Source organism: Onychostruthus taczanowskii, unplaced genomic scaffold, assembly GCF_017590055.1.
Source record: "Onychostruthus taczanowskii isolate IOZ18803 unplaced genomic scaffold, ASM1759005v1 scaffold59, whole genome shotgun sequence".
In the NCBI taxonomy this organism is placed as follows: domain Eukaryota; kingdom Metazoa; phylum Chordata; class Aves; order Passeriformes; family Passeridae; genus Onychostruthus; species Onychostruthus taczanowskii.
Window position 1 is genome coordinate 2,480,687 of NW_024503568.1, and position 24,710 is coordinate 2,505,396.

At 37.2% G+C, this 24,710-nt stretch overlaps 1 protein-coding gene across 3 annotated transcripts in view; it reads left to right on the forward strand.

The window, feature by feature from the left end:
* Nucleotides 1-24,475, forward strand: part of CRPPA (CDP-L-ribitol pyrophosphorylase A) — a 107,779-nt gene extending 83,304 nt beyond the window's left edge. For all 3 annotated transcript variants that reach the window (XM_041418280.1, XM_041418278.1, XM_041418279.1), the window contains exon 10: nt 22,024-24,475. In XM_041418280.1, coding sequence (XP_041274214.1) covers nt 22,024-22,128 — 105 coding nt within the window. In that variant the 3' untranslated portion in view covers nt 22,129-24,475. The remainder of the gene's footprint in view (nt 1-22,023) is intronic.
* The last annotated feature ends 235 nt before the right edge of the window (nt 24,476-24,710 follow it).

The following is a 24,710-nucleotide window of genomic DNA, read 5'->3' on the forward strand; positions in this document are numbered from 1 at the left end:
ATCAGAAAGTTGACAGTTACTAGAAAAGTTATAACCATGAATCATCAAGTCAGACAATAGCTTTTTTTTCTTTTTTTAAACAGGGGTGGATGATATAAAAGACTTCCAGATGTTATTTTGTTCATGTCCCTCATCAGATGAGAGTATTCTGAGCAGCCTGCCCCAAGCAGGTAGTATTTCTCAAATATTGATAATCAGAAATTCTTCCTGACATATCCCAAAGTTCACTAAACACTCTCCACTGGGTATGCGTGGTAAGCTGAATCATTCTGCAAGAGCAGCATGATCCTAAGTGGAGCTGGTGGTTCCATTTCAGTGCTGTTCATGTGCTTTTACAGTGAGATGAGCAGATTATACAGACCCAAGTTGCCTTGTGGATATTCAGGGTTGTGCTTGGTTATGAGGAAGACAGTGCAGACAGTGAAGGTACTGTGTGCCTAAAATTGAGTGCAAAGCAAACTGTGATGGGAAATGCTTCACGAAGTTCAATTAATAATTTTTATGTACATAAGGATCTTGCCTTGGTAGGAACAGTCTTCATCATCTGCTTTATTCATGACAATTTATTTTGATAGACTGAAGATGAAAAAAATGTGAAAACAATAAGCATTGTTATTGCTCAGTAGTATTTTGGTCATTAACTAGAGGGTGTTTTAAAATTTGAAGTGGTGGGAATGCAGTTACCAAAAAAGCATTTTGTCACAGTGTGCAGGGACATTTAAAGCCAGCTGGTATTAACATAGCAACTTCGTACAGTTTTACACAGTCTGCTTGTAAACTCTAATGCTCAGAGTTCAGAATGTGTTTTTCCTTTAAGTGTAAACATCTATTTACAATGGTATACAAGGCAGCTGGTGACTTGCTGGTTTGATGAAGAGTTGTAGGGCTTGTCTGTGAATAGTCACAGAATCACTCAGGTTGTTACAAGACCTCCAAGATCATTGAATCCAGCCTGTGATCCAAAACCATCTTGTCAACTAGATCATGGGACTAGGTGCCACAACTGGCAGTTTCTTGAAGACTTTCAGGGATGGTGACTCCACCACCTCCTTGGGCAACCTTTTCCAATGCCTGACAACCCTTCCTGGGAAGAATTCTTCGTGATGTCCAGCCTGAACCTCCCTTGGCACAGCATTTCCTCTTATCCTGTCACTGGTTGCCTGAGAGAAGAGGCTGACCTTCACCTGGCTAAAGCCTCCTTTCAGGCAGTTGTAGAGAGTGATAAGGCCCCTCCTGAGCCTCCTATTCTCCAGGCTGAGCATCCCCAGCTGCCTCAGCTGCTCCTCACAGGACTTGTGCTCCAGACCCTTCACCAGCTCTATTCTCTGGACACACTTCAGCACTTCAATGTCTTTCTTGTAGTGAGGGGCCCAGAACCAAACACAGGAGGTGTCTGAGGTGTGGCCTTGCCTTTGAGGGCACCTCACCACTGGCCTCACCAGTAGAGGTGGATGGATGCTGCCCTGGTCCTGCTGGCCACACTCTTGCTGACACAGGCCAGCCTCAATAATAACCTTGGAACAAGCAGATAATATGTTCTGTCAGGTGTTTGTTAAACACCTTCTGCATAAATGCCATTTAAACTTCGCTGCTGTTGATAGAAAGTTTTGCTGAAACGCATGCTCCAACTTAAGCAAGCAGGACTGCCTTTGATATGACATATAAAAGTAAACACCTCTATGCAAAAGAGCATTCTAAACATTATCAGAGAAGTAGGTAATTCCAAGAAGTATGTTAAGAGAGCAGTGAGGATATACGTGTGCAGTGATTTCACTGGTGCACTGAGATGTGTTGAATAGCTGAGAACAGCACTGCTTAGAAAGTACGATAATAAAGTACATTGTGCTTTTGTATTGGTGTTTTGCCCCCAGTTTTGCTTCATATACTGGTAAATGTTGACAGTTATACCTACAGGTTGATGCCTGTTACAGCACTGTCAGGAATGTTTTTCAGGTTGGAAGGATGTCCTGAGATCTGAGCAAGGTTTTAAACTGAGGAGTAGGAAAGAAATGCACAGCCAGTGGAAGCAAGGACAAGTAACCTTGGCAGTGTAGAGGAATGCAGTTTGGATGAGATGCAGTGTAAGGATGGGATCAGGAAAGCTAAGGTGCAGATTGAACTGTACTTGACAAGGGAAATGAAAAATACTTCCTGAGAAATGATTCAAACTTGGAAGTATGGGGAAACACGGTATGGCACAGGAAGAGTCGAGTTTCTTTCCTCTAGCGTGTTTGCTTCCAATTTGAAAACTTGACTTCAGGCAATTTGGAAGTGCACTGTTGAATACTGATTGGTAGCAGAGGTTGAGCAGATTGAACTGGAAAATATTTTTTTGTTAACAATTGTCTTTGCCTAACTGAGTGGGTGTGATAGGTATGGCTTAGGAATAGACTCAATAAACTCATGCAGTTACAGATAGTGCAGCAGGCATTTTTAGAGCTCCTTTGTTCATTTATTAAAATGAACTTTTAGGTGAACTGGCAGTATCTGAGAGTTACATACATTATGTGTCATTTATCTGTTTCTTCACTGTATACCTTCCATTATTAAGCAACAGTATCTGGCAGGCATATTTCATTTTTCTGATATGCTCTGTCATTTGTTTAATAAATCTAGGCATTTAGCAAATGCAAATGAGATTAATATTAGGTTGACCCTCACTGAAGCTTATGGAACTTCTCAACTTGATTATGCTCAGTTAGGTGTTAGGACTCTTAAATGATCATGTTTAATTGGTTTACCTTACCTTGGGGGACAGGTGTAGTAAATAATGCAAATGGAAACTTCTAATGTGCAGAGCTACTCTTTTTACTGACCACAAGGAAGAATGGAAACTTTTTCCATTTTAAAGATTTTTAATTTGTTTTGTTTCCATCCTGATATTGGGATATTTCAAATTCTGCTGAATTCTTACTAGCTATAAATATCTAGATCAGTGTTTTCAGTTTCAAAATCTTCTACTTACAGTTTACAAAAGTTGGGCAAATAACACAATACAATATGTAAAAATAAATTCTTTTAAGAATTCTCATTTTTTAATGTAAACTAAACCACTGTATATTTGAACTTAATGCTGTGCATTGTAGAACCTTCTTTGCTACACTGACCTATGGAATCAAGATGCCTGAAATCTGAATTTCCTTATGTTCGCATTATATACAAAGATTCTGAGCAAATTAATTAAATTGAAGACAGACAGTCACAGGTCTTTAAGAATATATCTGTTACTTAACCTGTAGAACTTCTATACAGACACTCAGTAAATGGGAAATTGGAAATAAACCTGCAAGAGAAAGGCAGGCAGAAAATACAAGGCTGCTTGAATTAGGAGCTATAGCAACTGCTTTGAAGTACAATTTAAACAAACTCCAACCTTGTCTTAGGTATCACTTGTAGGAATTTAATTCTATCAAATTCTATTGTAGTTTTCAGTTCATGACTGACAGCTAATGCAGGCACAGAATTACATATATTTCTATGATGAAACAACACTTTTTACAATATATAGCTTTTATTTTCAGTGACTATTCAAGTAGTAGTGTCATAAGTTATCACAACAGACAAAGTGCAGCATTTACGAAAAATAAGAATCTGTGGGATTTAGTTTGGTGTTTTGCTGCTTATATAGGTATCAGGGTATGTTTGCCTTTAGAACAGATTTTTTTAAAATGCCCCTCTTCCACACAAGAATTTTTCTCTGCTAGATGAGATTTTCTAACAAATACGAAGTTCTCTATGGAATCTTAAAAAAGAGAAAATAATTTCTTTATTATGGATTATTTGATTATTACATCCAGCTATGATATCTAAATAGGTTAGGCTCCTGATCTGAATCACTGTGTACGAAAGGAGAGGTTCATTTATATCTTTGAAGGGGCATGAGGGGAACAAGCTTCCTCATTTAGTCATCCACTTTATTGCAGGTAATGTTAGATAGAGTAAGTCAGACAACTTAATATAGAGAGTTTTAGTAGATTTTAGGTTTAGTGATTCTGTGTTTTAGCAGTTTGGCTCTTCTAAGAGCAGAGTATATCAGGAGAATAGTGTCAAACACGTCAACTACTTGACTTGCAGGTATCCTTGGATTTTGAAAGCTGTACTTCTGAACTCACACACCCTTTTTCGGTCCAAGATCTCTTGAAAATCATGAAGTTTTTCTGTGAATCTGTGTCTAATTCTGACATATTTTTGGATTCTCTCATCTGATGTAGTAGTGAATTTTACTATGTTAAGAGCTATTCTCCTGCTGCCTAGTTTTGTAATTCTGACTTTCTTGTGGATTATGTCAATCTGGTTGTCCAAATTTAAAGAAACCTTTTGTAGCTACATCCCTCTTGCATCCCTATAAGCACTCAGAACTGTTTATGTTATAGAGAAGGACATTTTAAAAACACTCTGACACAAAATGTTTTTAATCAAGCCAGATTTCTCACCTTTTTTACATTGCCTTTGGAATCTGATTCCTGCTTTTACTTTTATTTACGTAATGGAATTCTATAGTTTGCTCATTTAAGCTTCACAATAGTGTTCTAACTTCTGGTTTTCATTCTTTACTTTTCATGTGATGTCTGAAGCCACAGCTGAAAACAGAATTTACCAAAGAGAGAAAACAATAGACAGGTAGCAGAAGTGGTGAACAGAATGTACTTTGGGTGAACACATTGTTCATGCTGATTTCTACTTCTGATGGCTGGCATTTGAAGACGTAGTTGAATTATTTTTTTTATAGTACAAACAGAAGTATGGATTTTACATGTTTCATCAAGAATAATTTAAACTATATCTGAGATACAGATAATTGTCAATAATGCTTTGTCTTAAAGCCAATAAGATTTAGAATTCCACATTAAGTGCACTGTGGATATATTTGTGACAAATGAGCAATTCATATCAGACACGTTCACACCTTTCCAAGAAAGATGCTGTTCTTGGGATGCCACCAGAACCATGCAATGCACTGGCCAGAAGCCATCCTCAGTTATTGCACCTGAAGTACATGGTGTTTGTTACATGTGATATCCAAAAAGCACATATCTACCCACTGTAAGGCTGGGGGAGTTTGTTATTGCCGAGAGCCTCTGCTGGGACCTGGTTTCATCCAATTAAATAAATGAAACCAAGTCTTAATGATCTGTTGATGTGAATCTTGGATGTGTCTCTCTACATAAGGTGGGACTGGCAACATGGGCAGTAGCTAACTAATCTATTCTGGTATTTTGTGATGCTTTTTATGTTTGTGCAGTTCTTTCAAGAGAAGGAACTGATTCCAAAATTATCTTTAGAAGATTCCACAAGTTACAAACCTTAAATATGGTTGCAAGTGACACAGCAGTCTGAATTACTTGTCTTAAATACAAGGATTCATGGACTGTCTTTTTTAATAACTGCATGCAATTAAGCTTCTTGAATTTTGACTGTTTGGTCATGAATGAGCACTATTTTTATATATGAACTTTAAGAAACTATTATTTTCAGATTCTAAGTTATCAAATCAGATCATATTAGTGCATGAGCTGTAAACAGTGGGTGCAGGCAGAATCTCACAATCATGCAATACTCCTGGTTTGTAATGCTACTTATCAGACTTCTCCAGTTCTTTTCATCTGAACTGTATTTCTCTGCCTAACACTTTTAAGAAATTGAAAAGTAAGTGATAGCAATTGCTTTTATAAACAGCTTCAGTCTTCTTGATAAAATTAATATCCTGGAGCTGGTGTGCAATGACATCATTCAAAAATCAGTCTATTTCTTGTTTCCTTATTTTGATGTTTATTTTCCATTTTATATCAGTAATATAATCCAGGCATTTCAGTCCAAAACAGTGCTTCTTGGGTGGTACAACTCAATAGGTATTTAGTTCCATGCCTTATAAATCTACTAGAGGCAAATTATAATTGTCTTGAAATACAATGCTTGTCATAACTTATTACAGTTTATGTATTATCTATTGTGTAAATACAGTATTGGTTCCTTTAAGCACATACCAAAGTCAAAGCAGAATATAACATCACAGTGGCCAACACAAGGACACAGAGAATTGTCTGGGGTCCATGGCAGCTTTCTCAGAACATTATCAATTAAGCACAATTAAGGATTGCTTCTACTTACCGATTTGGCTTTAGAGATCCTGGTATTTACTGACTGCAGAATATTAATTTGGTTGCCATATATTTAAATATTAGAAAAGAAAATGTTTCACTTAAAGAGTGGTCAGGCATTGGAATAAGTTGCCCAGGGAAATGGTGGAGTTACACTCTCTGGAAGTGTTTAAGAGGTGTCTGGATGTGGCACTTGGGGGATATGGCCTAGGGGTGATTCTGGTGGTGCTGGGCTGATGGCTGGACTTGCTGGTCTTGAAGGTCTCTTCCAACCTTGATGATTCTGTGATTTATTTACTTAATGTGATGGTAGTTGCAGAAACAAGGATTCATATACAATGCTTTTAAAATTGATTACTTCCCTAAATGCATCCTAGTGAGGTGGAAAGAATCTAGAAATGCTTAGGGAAAGATTATTTTTGGCATATTTACAGTTTATAAATAGCTCTGAATTTTAAAATATGTTTTTTTCTGACATTTAGGTTGATATTTAGAGATTTCCTGATTAATCATTTTAAATGTCATTGCAAAATTATAATGCCCCTGACTGATATTACTGCCATTTTGTACAACACCATTTTTTATTTTTAAGTTTCTTTGAACAAATTAATTCTAGTGTATATTCATAAAGCTTTGAGATTGGTCATGAAGAATACACAAAAATTAAAACTGACATTTCAAATTTCCATCCTAGTATTAGAATCCTATAAAAGTATATTGAAAAAATTAAAAGGAAGAATAAGTCAGATAATTTATTTTTAGTAAGAATAATACTCTTGGCATATATATGAATTGCAACTATAAAAGATTTCAGTAGTGAGTTTGGACTTGATAATTCTCTCTATAAAAGTGGGACCTGTGTCTTGAAATTGTAGGTTATGGAACTCATTGCTTATATTGTCCAGGATATTGGTAAGAGAGCAAATATTTAAAAAAAATCAGGGAAGTGGAAGACAGGAAGTTTTTTCTACTACATGTTTCTATAGTATTGTCTATAATATTGTCTAGTTTATATACTGTAAAAATGTGTGCTGCACCATCAGTGTTATAAGAAGAGTAAATCACTGAGGCATGGACACAAGAATATTTTTTTAGGTGAAGATTAGCCTAAACAGTTCAGGCAATCCTTTCTGCTAGTGTCTGATCTGGTTATAGGAAAGGGTATACAGAAAGCAGTGGGTAATAATCAAAATGCAGTAAAGGATTTTTAAGTCCCGTCTTTGGACTGGAACAAGTCCATAAACAGCCTCAAGCAAAAGACAGCCTGTGTTTTCCTAATGAACCTTGAAGGGAATATGTTGCTGTTAGATTTGTTTGACTGGGAGAATGGTATCTCATTTTGATAATATAAAAGGTGTTAAGCAGCAAAAGTTAAAGTTCTTACCAGGTGAGTTTCAAGTAAGTAATGGAAAGATAACCTCAGCAGTTATTGTGGAGGGGACACTGTGACTGAGGACAAGTTGGAGTGTCAAGAGAAGAGGCTGTGGCATGTCTGTACTGCTGCAGACATAATTCTGCTGACTGAATAGGCAGCAGATTTATGGAAGCAGAGCATGCAGGGTAAAAGCTGAGGCCAAGAGTGGGCACAAGGGAATACAGTTTGTGGAAGACAAAAGAGATATTGAATCAAGAGAGGATTTAGTGGAAATGGAGTCAGAGCTTACTTCTTTTGTCTGGAGGAAATTTTTAAAGCATGTCCATGAAAAGCCAAACCACACATTTATCTAATCAATACAGGCTGAGGAGATGAACAATGTGAAATCAGTGCCCATGTAAAAGGATACATGCACTTCTAAACGCAGCTGTGAATTTGGAAGCAAACACTGAAGCTGGAAGGAAAAAAAAAAAGTGAGTCAAGAGAAAAAAGTAAAAGTTGTGCTTTCTAGTTGGAACTAACACCTAAATTATTTGAACAGCAGAAGTGGTTTTTAATTCTGGATAAGGCTTAAACAGAGCTACAGTCCTTTCCTTTTTTATCAAACAAATCTATGACATAATAACTCTGCAGGCTCTCATAACTGAGCTCACATGTTGAGTGCTGGGATTCATATCTCTGCCATCCAGTGTTCTCACTTGAGTAACTGACCTTTTCATGAGTATTGTTTCCTTGGTAACTGTGGATACCAAGACCAGAACTCCACAAAATTAAGCTACTACATTTCCCTTAAACATAAATGTTGTTATTGTTATGCAGTTTCTATGAAAACAGAGTATTGACTTTTTAAAATCAGTTTAAAATTCCTGAGCAGTATTACATCCAGGATCTCTAATGGTTAGATGTTATCGAGATTCTTGCTATGAGAGTGGAGGCTAATTAGTGTTCTGTTTGCTTTCATTTTTGACTGCTATATTCAGAGAATAATCCAACAATTTTGTTAAACCGTCTAAATTATTCTTCAGTTTGTTTTAAATATTGTTCAAAATTAGCATATTTAAAAATACTTTAGACATTTTGCGAGTGAATTATACAAGTCTCATGATTACCGTGATTCTCTGGCAACAGTAACTTAGACGAATATTCAGTTTTTATAGGGAAAGGTGAAAATCAAAACCATTTCACATGCAGGCAGTCTACAAGACAGTCTACAATATCACCTCTTCTACCTTATTATTTTGGAAAAATGCCAGTCCATTTTCTTATGAAAAATACTAATGCCATCCATCACCATGAAAATAACATTGGTCACTTGTTCAGTCCATGGATTTCAGTTAGTTTTGGATGACCCACATTTTAAAGTGAGGACTGAGTGATGTGAGAAACTCTTACATATCATGTTTAATCATGCCCTTGGAGACTTCTGTAGATAGTTTCTTACATACCCAGTACAGAAGGTACTATGGGGAACCAAACTTGCCTGTGCAGCCAGTATCAGACATATTTTAAGTTGCAAGTAGGCACAAGATGGTTTTAGGGTTTTTGAAAGGAAACTTTGGTAACAGTTTAATTGAAAGTGTTAAAGGTCTCTTAGTCTCTTCTGTTATGCAACTCAAGATACAACATACCTGAAGAACAGACTTAACACTGAATGCTAATCTCATGAAAAAAGATGTGTTCATAGCTACTAAAATATTTAATATGCCTTATTTTTAATAAAATATCTTAATTAAAGGGTAAAATTAATCAATCTTCTAAAACAGGACTCTCCTTTTTTATTCTTTTTTTATTCTATTTCTTTCTGTTTCTTTTTAAAACTTTAAAATAGCCTTTCTTCTAAAAGCACTGTTTTTTGTTATTTTACAAATTTTATCACTTGGATATATTTTCATTTTGAGTGCTTTTGTTTGTATATAGACAGGCTATTGTGATTTGGGCTGATACTTGTTGGCAAAAAGAGAGAGAAGTCTGTCTTGGCAAACTCTGATTTTAATGTAAAAGAACATCTGTGAGCTCTATCTTTGTGGTGTAGCTGGACTCTCATAGCCTAAGAGAAAACTAGAATCTAAAAGTAAGCACATCTGTCCCCTTACAGCTATAAGGATTATACATTTTGAGTTGAAGGATAAGGATTTACTGGTGAGCCCTGAGGAATGCTAGTAGCTGCTTTATCTGTTTGCCATGGTTTTTCTGCAAGGCAACTTAAGTGCTCTTTTCTGCCTTCCTGTCACTGGGCTTCACTCAAGGGGTTTTTTTTGGAAACTGGCTATTTACCCTCCAGCTATGCCATGGTTTAATCAGTAGCTACTGGCAGGAGAGTTTTCCATTTGATTTAACAGTGGAGGGATGATCAGGTGGGGGTGAGACTCAGAACAGCCATCACAGCAGGAGCATTAAGGTTGGAGAAGGTCTCCAAAATCATTGATAAAATACCACAGTGCCCATTAAATTATATTGCAATGTGCCACATCTACTAATTGTTTGTATACTTCCAAGGATGGTGACTCTTCCACTTCCCTGAATAGCCGGTTCCAGTGCTTAACTATTGTTAAAAAGTTTTTCCTAATTTCCAACCTGAACCTCCCCTGATGCAACTTGAGGCCATTTCCTCTTTGTCCTGTTACTGGTTGCCTGGGAGAAGAGTCTGACCCAACTTGGCTACATCCTCCTCTCAGGGAACTGTAGAGAGTAAATGACTTTACTTCCATACAACTTCCATGGGAAGATACAGCGTCAGGTGTTTGCAATTCCTCTTGGCTACCCAGTGAAAACAGAGCACTTTACCACAGTGGTTTCCTAGTGTGTTTTTATACTTCCCTGCCCCGTCTGTTGGATTAGGTGCAGACTGTTCACTGCTGCTTTCTGAACCTCTGTTCACACCAGATTTTAAGACTCACCCTTCCTCTAGGATTAATCATTCAAAATTCATATGCTCCCACCATTGCTTAGCTGAAAACTTTAAGTAAAGGACAGATGCTCTATTTGCACTGACTTTTGACTATGGACTAAGGATGACAAAGAAATAAAGAAGACAGAAACTGAGAGTTTGGATCAACATTTTCAGAAGTTGTTATTTCCTTGTGCCTTCCGAGGAGGGATTCATTCAGTTCATGTCCTAGAGTGCTGGTCAGATAAACTGTCCAGTCTTAAGTGAGTAGGTACACACTGTGTAAGTAAAATACCTCAAGGAAAACAATAGAGTGCAAATGCACTTTCTCCATTCGCAGCAGTTTTGAGTGTATTTGAGCATACCTGTACTTAGAGGTACTTTGCTCATGGAATTATTCATGCTTGCAAGAAATTTAAGTTCCTTTTCTGCTTATTACATTCACTGTGTTAAGACTGCTTTGGAGCTGGAACAAGTTTGTGTTTTGTGCAAAAGAATGTTGAGAACAATCAGAATTACTGCAAAATTGATGTGTTAAAACCTAATATTGGTGTGAGAGACAAAGGGAATAAATCTTATTACTAAATTCTGTTGTAACTTGTTTTACCCCTGCTGACTCCTCTCCTCTTACTCTTCAAGGAGAGATGTCACCTCATGTCCTTGTAACCTTTTGTCTCATTTCTGGATGCTTTTTCATCAGCCTGTGTTGGTTTTTTTCATTGTTGTTGGGCTTTTTTTGTTTGAGTTCTTTTTTCATTTATTTTGCATTTTTTTGTTAAATGTAAACTAGCTTGGCCTTACATGAAAGTCTTGAATTGCAAGGAATTTCTATTTTTGCATTCCAGTAGGGTGTAGAGCCTCAGTTATAGAGAGGAAAAGACAGAGATGGACATAAACTATGCCTTAACATCATAGGCATGCGGTCAGAGAAATAGAAACGGAGCGATAAGATGAAAGCTGTAGGATGGACATTCAGGTGTGATTCAAAGATGTTTTTATATTTCAGTGTGTAACTTGTACACAAAGTTTTTATGATTCATTCTGCAATCAGTCCCTCCTCACAGAATGATGAGATGATGCAACTTGAGAGCTACTTTGTATGCAACTAGCTAGATTCAATTAAGAGTATCAAATTAGGGAAATCTGTGATATCAAACGATTAACAATGAGCTTCTGAACAGCCACTCCCTCTCACTGTGTCTTGCTACCCAAAACACTGACATTTGCGTCACTTTAAAGCTGATTTTGAAATTTTGAGAGAACAGTTTAAAACCAATTGCATATTAGATCTCCTGTAGTAAAATAGAGTTTAAAGTTGAAATTCAGTCTCTGCAACTGCAAAGTAACCAGGCTTGTAATACTGTCATTGCTTTGGTTTGTATTTCTGTAACCAAGATTGGAATGTGGCCTTTACCCCACTGAACTGATTTTATCGTCCTAAAAGTTTGGAAGCCACAAGGCTGGATGTGAACAATAGCACAGCACATGTCTACGCATACTTTGTCCCTCAGTATCTCTTGGGTTTTGTTTACTTCTTTCCCCAAAGAAGAACTTTTGTTGTTGTTTTTTAGAAGGCCATATGGTTTTTCCTCTGAGCCATCTCAAATAAAATATCTGTAATCAAAAGGAATGTTTCCAATCAATTAGTTACTGCAGCCATATTCTTGTATTTCACATTATTCACAGTCTGTAGGAGTTGTATAATAAAGATTTTAACGTCTGAATGGACACATGCCTCTTCTTATTTTGGAGATCTGGATGTCTATTATGCTTAATATTACATATAAAGTTAGCACTTATAGAAGGGAAGAAAAATGTGCTTTAAACTGGAAGAAAGGAAAAGAAAATGCTCACATTTCCTTTGCATTGATTTTTAGCATCCCCCCAGGAGAGTCAATGCATCACTCATTCTTTCCAAAAACCTTACAATTTTGTTAGTCACTAATTAAAAGTTGTCCAGTCTTTTTATGTAACACTGCTAGTCACAATCACAAATTGTATGTCACAAAGTATATGAAACTGTTGCAGCACATTTGTATACCAAGTTCTGTAATCTCTGATAGCCAAAGCATTTTATGTCTTATACAACGTTATCAACTTAGATGTTTGTGAACTACTGTGTTCATTTTTTTCTTGAAAAGTGACAAAACCAATCTATGTTGTCAATGCAATAAGGTGTAGAAAGGAAAAACCTTTAATAGTGAAATATACTGTGTTGAATATAACCTAAATATGTACTTTTTGGTTGTGCTATAAATTTATTGAAGTGCTGTATTGTTTCCTCTGTTCCCATTAGCTAGGTGTTGGAACTTTTTGTAATTTATTTTTTTCTTTTGTAATACAGTTCCACTGATGACCCCAGATCTCACTGGGTAGAAATGTCCTTTGTGCTTCTTTGAAGATTTTTTAAAAATTATTGATTTCACCTGCAGTATATGACACAGTTTACCTGTCAGACAGAGCCTCTGACATGGATATAATCTCACCTGATCTTTAGCAGTGGGTTTTTTTTTTTTTTATTTTCAGGGTTGAGATAGTTGTCTATTAAAACTTTTAACTCTGTGATTTTTCCTTTTCCCCCTTCTGACTTGCTCCCCTACCACTTCTCTCTGTCTTTTCTACAATCTCATTGTTGCCTTCCTTCTCACTGCCAGCTAGGGCTAAAACAACAGTCATCAAGTGAAACAAAGCTTGAAAGTGCTGCATTTCTCTGTTTGTAATAGGAGAAAACCAGCTAAACTGTGCTGAACTGCCTTTGCTCTGCTACTAGCCTCACATGTCAAATGCAGTCATACGGATCCGTAGCTGCTCCGTCTTTGCTTGGTGTCTGGAGAAGTGCAGTGGTCTGTAAATGATTTGTGTGATCAGGGTGTTATGTTTTGCAGGAGGCCAGCACCTGTTAACTCATGTTTTCTGTGGTGGGTCTGCTCTGTATTCCTGGCTAACTGCAAAACTTAACGCTGCAACCCATCGAAGTATTGATAATCAAGACTCGCACAGTGGAAAGGACGGCAGAGAACCCACGACACAAATACTCTGAGGGGAATGATGCTATAAGTTCTTCACAAGGGGAAGTGCAGGAGCAGGCACTGATCTCTTCTCTCTGGTGACAAGTGACAGGACCAAAGGAAATGGCATGAAGCTGTGTGGGGGAGGTTTAGGTAGGATATCAGGAAAAGGTTCAGAGGATGGTTGGGAACTTGGAACAGGCTCCTCATTGAAGTGGTCACAGCACCAAGCCTGGCAGAGTTCAAGAAGTGTTTGGAAAATGTTCTCAGGCCCATTGAGTAATTTTTGGGGCTGCAGGCCCAGGAATTGAGACTTCAGTGATCCTTGTGGGTCCCTTTCAGCTGAAGATATTCTATGATTCTATATGCTGATGCTGTGGGGAAGGCTTAAATCCCACTTTCACTTGAATTTGTTAGTGCTATCAGATTGATCTGCAGCTTTCTGAAAACAGAGGAATGACTTGCTACAGCTTCAGTCGACTTCAGACAAATCTTAGGTTTTCAGCAGGTCGCAGAGTGCAGATTTGTCAGAGCAGAAAGCAAAGTTCCTGTGCCTCTGGAGCACTTCAGCTTTCCTGTACTGATGACAAGAACAATTTTTTCCTTCTGCTTAAAAACCCTGATGGTGTTTTTTGCAAGGTTATCAGAGTGGCACCTCACAGAGCCTGTAGGTAGCACAGTAACATATACTAACATGAATACCATAGAATTACTGGGTAACATACTGTATTAAGAGACCACCTTTAAGAAACCTCAAACACATAATATAGTTTTGTAGACAACCACATCTGTTAAATGGCGTATTTCTGCCAGTACTTTTGTACCAGTCCCATACAGGTGGCATAACTGGCTGCTAGCTCTAGAATTAAATAGTTTCTGGAGCAACTTAGAGGGCAAGATGATTCACAGGCATTGTGCTGTCACTGCTGGCACACTCACTCTTGTGAAGAGCTTCAATCAGATAGTGGCTAAGTGCTGAATGAAAACTCTTGCCTAAGCTGCAGTGATTGAATGTACTGAAAGTGTTCTTCATAACAAGCTCTTCACAGATTTTTTTTGGTCCAGGAACTTTTATTGATTATTTGGCATGATCACGCAAACAGTGTTTTTTACGGGGGGGGAGAAAGATTTGGAGAACTGAAGGAGGGAACTGACCCCTGGTCACCTACATGCTGTAGAACATGTAGATAATGGAGCTGTTTTAAACCTGCTGATCTAGGGTGAATCTGTCTATTCTTATCATACTAGAGAAAGGAATCCTATTTGAGTTTTTGTTTGTTTGTTTATTTTTTGTGCTGTTTTGTTGGACTTTTTTAAAAATAGAGAGTAATGTTTACCTTCAGGTTTAAATATGTGAATCTTACATGAAAAGATAAAAGCAAAAGCACCAGAGATTTAATTCTCACAGACTCCAGAAGATGTAAATATTTGTTTGTTCTTAGTAGATTTACACAGTCATTTTAAATTTTGATGGCTATCCATTTTCTTTGTATAAACTATAAGAAGCATGGCTGATCAAAAGTGTGTGAGAGAGTTACAGTACAGTTTCATGTATTTATGCACAATTTATCCAGATTTGGCTTGATTATCATAAATGTATGCCCACTGACCTGCAGGGAATTAGATCTATCAGGCTTCACTAATTAAGTGGTCTAAGCTAAGCTACATAAGCACAGTGACAGCTTAGTTCTTCCAGTGCCACTCACTTTTTTCAGACCTCATTGCATCCTCAGTATATAGATTTCAAAATTATTTCTATTTTGAGGAGTATCCACTAATGAAAAATTGATTGCATTTTCTTAGTTCAGCAAAGAAGGCTGTGTATACAGACGTTCAATTATGAATGTGCTCAAGTAATTTTGAACCCAGCTGCCTAGCTGAACTCAAGTGCTACCTTAATTACTTATGTATTACTTGAAAGAAAACCTAAAAATATTCAGAGAAATACTTTCCTTATCTTTTAGAATGATCTGCATAGCTATCTTCTTATTGAGATAAAGTGTTGCATTGATATCATGTATGAGATGACACTTATCAATAGATCCTTTGGCACATGGATTAAAAATGTGATGTGGAAGCATTTTAAGAAGAAAGGAGACCTCAGATTAATTTGTACTGTTACAGAAATGGAGGTTGCTTTAATGTGTAGATGCATGCCAGTACATATCTTCAGGGGGAAAAAATGCTTCTTTGTGAATCTATGGATGAATTCCTCATGGTGTGATTAAACAACCATGTTAGATCATTGATTTCTGGTAGTGGAAGAAGCTCAGTCCCTCTTCAGAATAACTGTTTCAATTGAAAGTATTAATTGAAGAAGAAACTTTCAAGTGTTGAGGTTTTGGAGGTTAGATTCTCCACTTAGTTTCTTAGAGCAAATAAAACACTCAGTATGTGATGCCAGGCGAGTTTTGGAGGGATCTGGTATAGCCTTAGTATAAATTGCAGCATTCTGTGAGTTTTAAAGTAGCAGCAGCTCCTCTTGTACTGCCACCATAGTCCTTTTTAAGATGCTTGGCAGAACAGAGACTCTTTCAGCACTGTTCTCTTCTGCCCATGTCTCCTGGTGTACGTGCTGTGCAGCCATATCCACACTGTGAAAAAGAGCAGTGGGCACGAGTTCCTTCTGTTGGCTCCAGCCTTTTCCCTAAGGTAGCAAGAATGTGCTTTGCAGCACAGTTATTTTCTTGTAGACTGGTTCATCCCTCTCTCCTTCTCTGTTTTAGTGGGAAAGGTGTCTACAGAGTAGTTAGGTTTTATTTTTTTAATAACCATGCTTATGTGGTAGCAACATGGAATTTGTGCCTCAGTCTGGGGGGCAGTATTGGATTGTGGCTCTATGTATTCTTGATGCATCTGGTAGGGACAGAAAGGCTCAAATGTCACTTCCCAGTGGTATGTAGGCTGTATCCATACTGGTAAATAAAACAGGCCAGGGATGGTTCTCTTGTCCTAGGGCTAAAGGGCACAGCATGCCTCATCTCCATATGGCTACATTCTTGCTTCCCAAAAGAGGGTGGCCTCATTCAGCCTGTCACTTGGGAGCATTCCTTGGCCTGTGCTGTCCCCTGAACCGTGCCCAGCCATTGTCTGGAAACATGTTAGTTGTCAGGACCCAAAACTGTGCCAGGGAGCAGGCTTACAATGGAACAGCAAGGGCAGGAGCATGCCAGCACATACTCCAGCCCTCTTTTTGTTCCTGGTACAAACATAACCATGTTAATACTGATATTGCCTAAGTTTAGTAGTGTCTTTAAATCCTGTTTTCAGGATTTTTGTCAGCGATATAATCAGGACTATACAATTCTATTAATTTTTAAAAACTTTATTTAATGGAATGTGAAATAATATTAGAGCAAGACAGAGTGCAAATAATGGAACACAGCAGTTTTATTCTTTTGGCAGTACAAGACAGAGGTGATTCCTGCAGAGGCTTTCTTTTTTTGAGCTGAAAAGGGTAGGTCAAGGGTAGGTTTTTCAAACTAATCTTAAACTGAACTAGTACACATGTAAATTGAAATGCCTATATGTGAAGTTTCAGTTGGGGGAAAAAAAAAGTAAATCCTAAACAGATTGAAGCAAGGAAATGAATTGTAAGGGAAATATCAGTAAGTATTCAGATATCCTCACATTTGCACATTTGTGAAATATCAGATTACATATTCCAAACACAACTATAACTCTGTCCCTCTAGCCATTCCCAGTCTTAATCTGCAGACCAGAGAACCCCTACAGTCAGAAATTCTACATCAAATAAATTCTGAGTATGAGTTACAGCCATCACACGATATGGTTACATTGGAATATTTTTACTATTTAATAACAGACAAAGTAGATATTTTATTTTGGAATCAAAGTGCTGTTATGTGGATTTATGGTTTATAACATTGGCAGTGTTTCTGAATACTTTCTTTTCCAAAGTACATAAATATAAAGTGGTAAAAGTTTTGGGTTTAGCTTATAAATGTAGTTAATAAATTTCTATTTATTAACGGCCAAGAAATGTTTGGGGGAGGTTGGTTTTTCTTTTTACAGGAGAATCATTTAAATCAACTGGCTGAAATGAATAAACAATGAATATCACAATGGTTTGGGGGGAGTTCGTGGCACACCAGTTATCACGTGAAACTTCAGTTATTAATCCATTAAAGTCATTACTGCCTCAAGTCTTCTTCAAAGGTTACAGTCTTTTTAAAGGATTCCTTTAATGAGGGACAGAACTATTCCTGTTTGCTCAGTCCAGTGTGCAGGGCTGTGCACTCACTGCCTGGCGTGCCGAAGGGTGTTCTGTGCCTGGGACTTGTGGTGCTGAGCAGTGGGTGGGCAGGAACGAGCGAGAGCTCTTGGGGCTGCAGGAGGATTTGTATTGATCCTCCTGCTCTGATATCCTGGGTTTTATCGTGGTTACAATACAGGCAAACACGTCAGGCAATTAAACATGTGAGGACGTGGTTCTGCTTGATTATTTGACTTCCTGCAGCTAATAATGATATTTTTGAAAGATTTAGTGCTATGCCATTGAATATAAAAGAAGTTTGGAGGCCTGTATGTGCAATGGAGTTAGGTGTGGTAGATTAAGTTTGTCCTGGCATCCTTATTGAAGCTTCCCTGTAGGCACTATCAGCTGTAATCAGCATTGTTGCCAGAAATAACATTGTAGTGTCAAAACCATGAATGTTTTAAGGGTATAGTCAGGGAACTTGAAATGTTCACTTGTTGGTTTAGCTTTAAATTAATAAAGACCCAGAGGATTATTTTCCTTTCCTGGGTTGTTGTTGAATCCTGTCATTTTATTTCTTTTTAATTTTCTTTAGAAAATCTTCTGGTGTTCCAATTATGTTGGAAAGAACTGCTTACAGGGAGAGTGGTGGCCTAAAATAAAATAAAGTCCTAGCAGGATTTTGAAACGAGAAAGAATACCTAAAATATAGTTTAGCTGTTTCATTAGTCTTTGAACAATATGTTACCTTTCAGTAGCTAAAATTTTTGCTAAAAATACTTTTTCTGCTTTTTTTGTTTGTTTGTTTAGTTGAGTTTTTGGGTTTTTTTGGGGTGGGTAGTTGTGATAATAACTAGAAATGATCAACAAAAGTTTTAAGTTATGCCCAGACAGTGACCATCAGATCCTACAATAATGATTCTTATCATAAGAGTGAGTCTTGATTCTCAGAAGAATACAGGATAGACAAATTGAAATTCCTGGAGGAGTCCAGTTCAACGTGTTACTACTTCCTTCTAGTGAGACTGTGGCTGTGAGAGTAAAGCAAGTTAAAGTCAGCACATACTTGATTTCTATGGCACTGATTTCTCCTGCATACAGAGGCTGGCTCCTAGGCCCAGGTGCTGGACATTCTTCAGTGAATGGGTGACCCTGAGATCAGAATGGGATAATGTTATTGGGAAGGACCATTAGCACAAATCTAAAATTAATAATTCCTATGATAAATACTTTAAAGGATTGCCTTATTGAAATCCTCGGTATCTACTTCATGAGGTAGTTAAACCATCAACTGGAACTGTATTTAGAATAATATATTTTCTATTACATTTGTTATCCTAAATGAGATGATATATATTCCCTTAAAAAAACCCACTTCTGGTTATTTCCAAAAACAGACTTAGAGTGACCAATCCTACACAGGGGCAAATAGGTTTCCTGAAGAGTTATAATGATAGTATTAATAATCAGATTATTAGAAGTGAAGTAACTGTAAAGCTTGCAGCTCTAATTTGTGCTGCTTACTTACTATGTTTCTGGTTTTGAACCAATTTCAATTCAGCAGTCACTTTCAGTGATTTTTAGACCACTTCTGCATGCAGGTTTCTGTACACATTACTCTGCCACATTGCCTGCCTTCCAAATATTACTCATAATTTTTTGCATGTCTTTCCTTCAGAACATGGAAATTAGCACTAAAGCCTTAGATTTAGCTTTAGAAAAGGTTTTTTTCAGTCTAAAGGAATCTTATGGTGTCACTTTCAATCTCTCCTGTGAAAGTTAAATTTCTTTCTCTTGTTTCCTTTTATGTTCAGAAACTTGAATAATTTATTACTGCAAAGGAATGTGTACTGAATCCAGTAACCAACAGAGGATGTGGAAAGATTTACTGGGAGAAACATTAAGAGCATTCTGGGCCAGGTGTATTTTATTTCTTTTTGTGAAATGGAAAAAAAAAATTGTATACACCTCCAGCCAACTTCAGATATGGCTGGAAGCCCATTTGGAAGACAGTGCGTGTAATTGTGAAGTGCTTCTTGAGATAAACTGAACAAAAAGTGATGAAGGGCACAAGGAGATTTGGCATTGCTGAATAGCAAGAACTGCGTTGCTGGATTTTGAAAGCAGCTGCAGCATTTGCCATCTGAGTGGGTGTGCGCATGACTTCCGCTCTCCTTGTGCTTCATCCAGCTCTTTATACCCATGGGAAATGGGGGAGCGAGCGCCCTGCTGAACCAGGGCATGAAGTCTGGGTTTGCCTTTGCACCCTTGGCCCATGACAAAAGGTTCTGAAGGAGCAGGACCTCAGCAGACTTCTGCACTCCTTGTTTAACCAAAAAGGCGTCACTCAAGCAAGGCACACATCATGAACATTTTTATTCTACCAGTTTTTAGAACTCTAAAAAATAACTTTACTGCATATTGGAATATATAACATGAATTTGTGAGGAGTGTAATCTTTTGCAAGGTTACAAATTGTAATTTACTTATTTCATATTTAGGACAAAATTCTAGGCAAATACAAAAATAATTTTTTCAGGAATTATAAAAAAATTGGTTATAAACTAGCTATTTCTAATTCAATCCATTTACCACACTGGCATGTTTAATTTCATTTACATAAGTAAAAAAGTTAATAAGACCATTATATAGAATCATAGAAAAGTTTGGTTTGAAATGGTCCTTGAGAGCTTAATTGCTTATTCAAACCTCCATGCAGTAAGCGGGGACATTTTCAACTAGATCAGATGGCTCAGAGCCCTGACCAACCTGACCTTGAATGTCTTGAGGGATGGGGCATCCACCACGTCTCTAAGAAAACTGTTTTATTGTTTTACCTGCCCATCATAAAAACTTTCTTCTCTATGTCTAGTCTGAATTGACTCTATTTTATTTTAAACCATATTCCTTGTCCTGTAAAAGGTCTCACCCCGTCTTTCTTGTAGGCTCTCTTCAAGTGCTGAAAGGCTTCAATAAGGTCACCCCAGGACCTTCCCTTCTTCAAGCAGAACAACCCCAACCCTTTTAGCTCTTCTTCATAGGAGAGATGCTCCAGCCCTCTCATCATTTTTTGTAGCACTCCTCTGGACCTATTTCCACACTGAGAATGTTCGAGGGAAACCTTTTCCCTTTCAGTTTTTTCTTCAACTGCAACTTCTTAGTCTCCAGTTCCCCTCTGTGCTAGCTGAATTGGCAGGTCCCTTCAGCAGTTACCTTCTCTATTAAAAAGAAAGTTTTGATATTGTGTTTTTGTATAAGTTGTGGAAACGGTTTGTTCTTTGTCCATTAGTCCAAATTTCTTAAGTGTTCTCTACAAATTCTTCCTTTGTGCAGTATCTTGGAAAAAGAGGTGAAAAGATGTGGAATTCAACTGCTCCATTGTCCTACCCCAGGCAGGAAGATCTATCTGTATCATATTTTGCATGAATGTGAGTCTTATGTTATAGGACTCTCATGATGAGTTTCCTTGATCTGATCCAATAATCTCTTCCAAGGACCTATACTAGTCCTTACCTGTTGCTTCCATCATGGAATGAATGGATGGATAAAACCTATTGTTTTATCCATCATGACTATGGAGAACAGCTCTTGATATCTCTTTGTACAGCTCTTGATATCTCTTTGTAGATTCTCCCTACCCTAGAGTTTTGTAGACCTTTCTTTTTCTCTGTTGCTTCACAGAAATTGTTCTCTCCTATTTCTAGCTCCAGGGATTTCTCCATGCCTGACTACACCTATTGCTATTTTCCCAGAGCACAAATGGAAATCTTACTGGTAGCAAAAGGCCAACTTTTGTAGTCCATACAATTAAGAAAACTTGGTTATTAGACAAAAGAATCTTTCAAATGTGAGCTGGAGTGCTCAATTAGAAACAGAATCAATGTCTCATTTTATTGCTGTTTCCTGTTGGTTTCTATACTTGCTTATCAAAACCAGACTACTTTTTGAAGTTATTTGATACAAAAATCAGCCTAAACCATTGGAATCCCAGTGCTTAAATGCCTTTGTGAATTCAAGTAGTTGGTAGACTACAGATTGGACTCAGTAGGTGCTTAAAATTGCAGGTCTTTAACTATGCCAGTCAATTAAATCCTGTGTTTTGTTCCATGTTTTCAACCCAAAAATTTTTACTGCCTTTTAAATTTTAAAATTCAGTTAGGAAGCCAGTGACAGAATCAAGTTTTTGGTGGTCTCTGAGTAGATGGAATTCTAGCAGTTTTGCATCAAGGAGATTGGAGAAAATGTTATTACCATGAAATTGCGCTTCCTTAAAAGAAAAGTTTTAGAAGTTCTTCTTCTAATAAAGAGCTTTGTTTCTTCTGCAATCATATGGTAATTTGGCATAATTGAAATTTATTTTAAATATTTACTTTTTCCACTTTTGTAAAAATATTGTTTTCCCTACTCCCTAATTTTTCCTTTTCTTTTTTTTCCAGGACCCTTTGCTGCTTCAGGAGACAGTAAATTCTGCTGCTGCTCTTATCATGGCATTGATAAAGGACAGAAACCCAGAGCTTATTGGCCAGCTGTTGGTAGCATAAGACCATAAATCATGTGTAGCTTTTGGAAATGTTAGTTTTCATCATCTGTCCACCAAAGGTCTTAAATAATTTTATTCTTTGTTGAAAACTCTGGATTTATGCCATTTATTATTACGATCATTTAATAGGATATTTTTGATATTTAAAATACAAGTCTAATATTATGTATAAAGTGTAAAAGGAAATACAAGTAATTCTGAGATACACTGGGTATATAGTGTGAGGAATGATACTGAAATGTTTTTCAAGGTACTGATCATTTTAAAGGTGCACAGAGGACACCAAAGCATTCATACAGAATTGTCTTTAACTATGTGTGTGTGTTGTACTCCAGCACTGCATGACTTAAGTTTTATTTCAGATCAATTAATCCTAAAGCACCGCTCATCTATTTTACGTGAAATTATTTAAAAATTGCTGCTGTAACACCTACTAGTCAATGTAGAGTTCCTTACAGAGTGTAGCTTTCCTGCCATAAAGAGAAATGCATATTGCAGGAAGTGTTGGAAAGGTCAGGTACCTGTTCTCTGTGGAATGAAGGTAACCTCAAATCAAAGAAAAGATACACATGGGTACAACGAGGTGCTAACCCCCGTTTTCCAGACGTGGTATGCTCTGGCTCCGTGGTGCTACACTTCTTCCAGTGCCCAGGTGCCATTGTTCAGAGCTCCTGTAGCTCACCTGAAATAGGAGGAGTCTGTGAACTCATGTATAAGAACACAATTCTCATCTCTTGCTGGTTAGCAGATGTATGTGGTAAATAGCAGCAAGGAGAACAAGCATTATGAATTCATAGGTACTCTGCATTGACAGTCAAGTGCAGACCATTGGGACAGGAAGATGAAATGGTGAATGGTTATTATGTGGAGTGTCTCCAGGTATCCCAGCCACTAAGAGCAATACAAGCAGCGTCCCTGAAACATATGTCTTTCCCTGTGCATCAGACCCAGGAATTTTCTCTCTCCTACAATATGTGAAGGGGCTAGGTTAGTGTCTTATATACCTGATATGGCTGGAATAAGGTCTTGGAGAAGTATCCCCACGAAAAGAGTCCAGTGAATCCCTGATTCAGTCTATCACTGTCCATTCAGCAAGTTTCCCTCTAAAAACAGCATCCCTCCCCTTATTCCCACCATGTTCCACTCCCTCTGGTGCTCAGACAAAACTTAGGATAACAAGCTCCCTGCTTGGTCCCTTTCCCCTCACATGACTATTTATATCTCTGGTTTAAATCCCTTTTAGAAGCTGATCTTGGTCCCAAACTTCCTTCATTGCAAAATAAAATAAAGAGATATCAGACGGTTCCAAAGCAGACATTTTCTTCCACACACAAGTCATGCAAAGATAACTAACAAAGTTCTTGTGCAGCATCTGCTTTCTTCTTTGCTTCTTTCTTCTCTCTGCTTTGATTAATAATTTGTCCTTTTCTGACATTGTACAACATAAGCATTCACATTAGCTCTGTGTATGACTATACAATAGGCATATTTTATTCATACATATATTCATGTCTGTTCATATGCAGAGCACACAAATAAATGAAGAACTAAAGAATTTATTACTGGTATTCATAATTTAACAGGACAGCTCTCACAAATAAGTTTTCTGAATGTGCTTTTACATTAATAAATTTGATGAAGGAATTTGTCCCACAGGCTTTTAAAAGACATGATGAAAAATGTCTCTTTGACTGTATTTTGTTATTCTTGTTTGCTTGAAGACTAAAATGCAATCTGTGATGTGTTTTCCACAAATAATAAGGTGAATTTAGAAAACCCTTCATGTTTTCTATCCACTCTAATTTATACACTGTGATACTGCATTAACATTGGTTTTTGTGCAACATCATTTGCTTAAACACAGCTTTTATTTTTTAGGGTTCTTTTACTTACCTCATTCTCCTAAGAGGATTTCAATCCAATTAAAAATGATACCACAATGAAGTGCTGTAATTAAAAAAATATATTATAGTTGTTTATGGATTTATTTTGAAAAGAGAACAGACAATGCACAAGAAAAAGTAAGTTTTGGGTCAGTCATCCAATATTCCTAGTACTAATCCTAAATGGAAGATAATAAGCTTTATTAATGTACTGTTAATCATTGCATTATGGCTTTTTAATCTTTAGCAATCTTTTAAAATAATCTACAAACACTGAAAAGTCCATTTTGCTGGAAGCAAATACACCAACAACAGAACTACTAAAACAGATCACAAAATACTAAAACTGCAGTAAAAAAAGAAAAGAAACTAGACTGTGATTAATGCTATTGTGTATCCAAACCAAATTTAAATGGTTTTTGGGTGATTGTTAGTACTTACAATGGGAATAAAGATATAAAATGAAATTAAGAAACTGGCTGATTGTTTTTTGTCTGTGCATAGCTTCTCACAAATAGCAGTATACATGAGAAACTTGGCAGCCTTTTGTACACACATGCTGTTTTGAATTTAACTAGTGAATCAGTCACCACCCATATTGCTTTGAACATTTGGACAGAGATAACAGAAAGTAAATAGAAGCTCAGACTCTGCCAGCCTTGCTTACCTTACTCCTTAAGCACTCTAATTAGTATTCCTT